At 42.1% G+C, this 3487-nt stretch overlaps 1 protein-coding gene across 1 annotated transcript in view; it reads left to right on the top strand.

Annotated features, from left to right (window-relative positions):
* The first annotated feature begins 598 nt into the window (after positions 1-598).
* aig1 (androgen-induced 1 (H. sapiens)) overlaps positions 599-3487 on the top strand; it is a 15861-nt gene continuing 12972 nt past the window's right edge. The window contains 1 exon segment of the mRNA XM_031866212.1: positions 599-1067. Coding sequence (XP_031722072.1) covers positions 765-1067 — 303 coding nt within the window. The 5' untranslated portion in view covers positions 599-764.

Below are 3487 nucleotides of genomic sequence, written 5' to 3'. Positions count from 1 at the left end.
GAATGTGATTAGCTAAATTAAATAAAGTAAAAATGTCTTTATTAAAACAAATCGAACTCCAAATGAAAATTGAGTTGACTTTTGATATAAATGTGCTTATTTATTAGTTTATTTCATAATCTTGTATGTATTTATCATTGAACACTACTTTTATGTTTATATGTGTACATACACTCATAGAATACCTCTGTTGTTACCAAAGTCGGTTCTGAAAATTGTCTGTTTCATATCCTCTCAGTGTTGGGCAAATCATAAATAATAAACTTTATTTATATATCACTTTACAAGATATATATGGCAGGTACAAAATTATAAGAAAAATCTTAAAAATAGTATAAAAGTTATACAACATTGAGCAAAGAAGCAGCATATGAGGAAAAATAATAACAAAGAATAAAGACATTTGTTGATTATAAACATGAAATAACAGCGGAAGTTAAAATACAAATAAACACAAATGAGCTCACAGCTCAATTTAATGACAAAGGGATTTAAAATACATAGTTCCATTCATTAAATAAACTGTATAAACTGTACTACGTCCCAGCATAGTACGGGTATACCGACGCCCCCTCGTGCTCCCGCCCCCTTGCATCATCATAACACGGAAGCAGTCGACAGTGGGGTGCACGAGAGGTGCAGACACGGGGAGGGAGGTGAAGACAGGCCGAATAAAGAAAGAGAAGGATTAAAGACAAACAAGGCGGTTGAACCAGGTGCAGAGAGCTAAACAGGTGAACAGGTGAACGAAGGACGCAGACATCATGGCGCTGATCCCCTCGCAGGTCCTCCGGGTCGCCATCCTGCTGTCCTACTTCTCCATCCTCTGCCACTACAAAGCGCTGGACATGCCGGCGCACCAGACCTACGGAGGCAGCTGGAAGTTCCTGACCTTCATCGACCTGGTGAGACATGCAGCATCGTTTCATTGATGTTGTCTAACCCCCCAAAAACACTCCCACACGCGGTGAGTTCGCTGCAGCTTCGTGGGTTGTAAATGATTACGCAGCGTTTCCGCCTCCCCGTCCTCTTTGTTTCCGGTGTTGTTAATGTCACCGTTAAACCGGGTAGAGCAGGTCGCACACTCTAAAGAGGGTCCGGAGGAGCACAGCGTGGGGGTGAGGCTCGGTGAGCTCGGTGTTGTGGTGCACAATGCACCCCTGTCATGTAATGCTCTTCACCCCTTTACGCGGGAGCGCGCCGCGCGTTCAAAATAGTTTGGAAAAGGCTGGCCAGACAGAAGACATGTCACTCCCTAATCATTCAAATAAATACACTTGACTGAATATTCAGCAACAAACAAACAAAAAGAAAGATTAAAAGTATAAACAAAAGAAACCGAATAAACGCACTGCAAGTGTAAAGAAAAACTGATCAGTGATTCAACTCTACTCATTTTGCCTTTGTTTCAAAATAAGAGCGCACTGTCATCCATCCATGATCGAGAAATTGCTTTCAATGAACCAGATTCTGTGGATGAGGATAAACAGGATTGTTTTGGCCCAATGACAGCATTTTATATCAAGGTACAGTACCTACAATAAACATGGACGAGTTAAGATCGTATGTATGCGGCGGGACACTTGAACAGCTTCTGAAGTGAAAAGTAAATTTAGCTCTGACACACACACACACACACACACACACACACACAATGCAGGCACACACGCGTCCACAAAGAGGCGTCTCTATTAGAGCCTGATTCAGTTAGCCATTTAACAAGCATAGCATGTCCACTTCAGCAATAACCTCACCCAGCGTGTTGAAGCAGCAGGAACAAGTGGACCAGTGTTGGCCTTTCTTCTGTTTTTGTAAATTTTTAATGAAAAGAAAAACGGTAACGGCAATAATCACAGCAATTATACTTACTTACAGTTATAATAATGTATTTAATGAGGTACTGATTGATAAAAGGCCTAAAGGCTGAGAAACAGCTGTGTCATATTTTCCACATTAGACCTCTCCTCCTGGTTAACTGTGCTGTTAAACCAGCAGTCTGGAAACACACACACACACACACCGCTGCAGCATCTGGCTCTCAATCACACTCTGTGTGTGTGTGTGTGTGTGTGTGTGTGAGAGAGAATATACAAACATGTGCAACATGAAGCCCTGCAAATAAGTGCAGCACTGAAACGCAGACATGATTGCTGTGAGATCCATTTCACAAACTGTGTGTGTGTGTGTGTGTGTGTGTGTGTGTGTGTGTGTGTGTGTTCAGGGTCACATCGCTAGCTGAGTTCTCTCAGAAACCCATTATTTATGTCGCAGGCAAGCTAATGTGCGTCTGCAAGTTCATGATCTGAGTGAAGTATCGTTTACGTCTGTGTCGTTTGATCTGAACACATGACGCTTCTGCAGGAAATGTAACATGAAGAAGAAGTTGATCGCTGCGTTCACAAGCTAACATCTGATGATGTAAACAGTGTTTATCATCCACATTGCTGCACATTAACGCGCCATCATCAAACATTTTAAACACGTCTGATCCTCTGAATGTTCAGCTACCGGTGACGTGTTTCTGTTCTGTCCGGACGCTTGCAGCAGCTGCACTGTGTGCTGCCTCTTTAAACAGGAGCTGGCGAGGTGGTACTGTTATTATGGGATGTCAAGTACGGGACATGTTTCTTTCATTCAAGTGGTGTAAGTGTGGGAGCGCTGTCACCAGGCGACGGTCAACACAATGGAAACATTCCTCTGCTCCGTTCTAAAGACGGAGAGTGTTTTGTGTGTTTACCGAATTTCACAATTAAGTTTTAGGGAAAAGAGTCAAACCCCCAAAATACTAGCGCCTACTGAACGCCGCTTGTTTTACCACTCGAAGCTTTGAATGTCTGTCGTCATATTTTATGACGCTGAAGAAATAGAAAATAAATTGTGGTTGTGGTTGTATAAATGTTATTCGTGTTTGTTACAGCGGCTGCTTCCGTCGTGTGTGAGAGCAGAAGTGCTGTTTTGCAGAAGCAGAATATTTCGTTATTTTCGTGATCTTCTTTCAACAATTGTTGACTTTTTGGACTTTACAACGCTCTGGAGATATTTGTTTGGATCAGGCAAGACTGAACCAATCGTCCACAGCACCACAGGAACATAGTTAATATATGCTATAGTAGTATAGTACTACTGATATGAATGTAGCCTGATCTTTATTTGCAACTGTGCATAAATACTGTTTAAACTAGAGCTGGCCAACAATCAATTATACCAGTTATTTATCCCGTTAATACAGATGCTGCGTTTAAACCAGAGCAAATCAAATATCACTATTTTTGACTAAAAGACCTGTCTCTCTCTCTCTTTTTCTCTCTCTCTATTTTTCTCTCTCTCTCTCTCTCTGTCTGTGTCTCTCTCTCTCTGTCTGTCTCTCTCTGTATGTCTGTGTCTCTCTCTCTCTCTGTCTCTGTCTCTCTCTCTCTGTCTGTGTCTCTCTCTCTGTCTGTGTCTCTCTCTCTCTCTCTGTCTGTCTGTCTCTCTCTCTCTCTCTCTC

This window comes from Anarrhichthys ocellatus, unplaced genomic scaffold (assembly GCF_004355925.1).
Source record: "Anarrhichthys ocellatus isolate YVR2014 unplaced genomic scaffold, GSC_Weel_1.0 scaffold34, whole genome shotgun sequence".
NCBI lineage: Eukaryota > Metazoa > Chordata > Actinopteri > Perciformes > Anarhichadidae > Anarrhichthys > Anarrhichthys ocellatus.
This window is presented reverse-complemented; position numbering and strand designations above follow the sequence as displayed.